A 427-nucleotide genomic window follows, 5' to 3' on the forward strand; every position below is an offset into this window, starting at 1 on the left:
CCGGGCGAGGCCCCCGTCCTCCATCTCGTGATCACCAGCACTTTCTTTCCTTCTGAAACAGGCACCAACGACAAACCTGGTGGCCCCCACTACATCCTGCGCTGGACGTCTCCCCAGGCCATCAAAGAAACACACGTGCCCCTGACGGACTGGCGCTACGCCTACATGCAGTGATGCCTTCGCACCGGCCCCGCACCGGTACTACTGATCCTCAACGCACAGAGTGGCTCCGCAGCTACAACCTTAAAAAGCACTTACTTACATCTACTGATCGTTAACCTGACAAAGCTTAGGTTTTATTTTTAAAGAAAAAATTCTATTATTAAATGGTAAACTCAAAAAAAAGAAAAAAGTCCTTGTAGTTTTCTTAGCCCTGGAAGCATCTTAGTTTAGTTAATTTATTAAGGGAGGGGCTGGCAGTGTGGTT

General features: G+C 48.2%; 1 protein-coding gene across 1 annotated transcript in view; it reads left to right on the plus strand.

Moving 5' to 3' along the window:
* The window catches only part of ALDH4A1 (aldehyde dehydrogenase 4 family, member A1), a gene marked incomplete at its 5' end in the record, with an annotated part of 9144 nt that extends 8923 nt beyond the window's left edge, over nucleotides 1–221 (plus strand). Inside the window, one exon of the mRNA XM_010294145.1 lies at nucleotides 62–221. Coding sequence (XP_010292447.1) covers nucleotides 62–174 — 113 coding nt within the window. The remainder of the gene's footprint in view (nucleotides 1–61) is intronic.
* Nucleotides 222–427: the final 206 nt, after the last annotated feature.

Source organism: Phaethon lepturus, unplaced genomic scaffold (genome assembly GCF_000687285.1).
Source record: "Phaethon lepturus isolate BGI_N335 unplaced genomic scaffold, ASM68728v1 scaffold34849, whole genome shotgun sequence".
NCBI classification, from domain to species: domain Eukaryota; kingdom Metazoa; phylum Chordata; class Aves; order Phaethontiformes; family Phaethontidae; genus Phaethon; species Phaethon lepturus.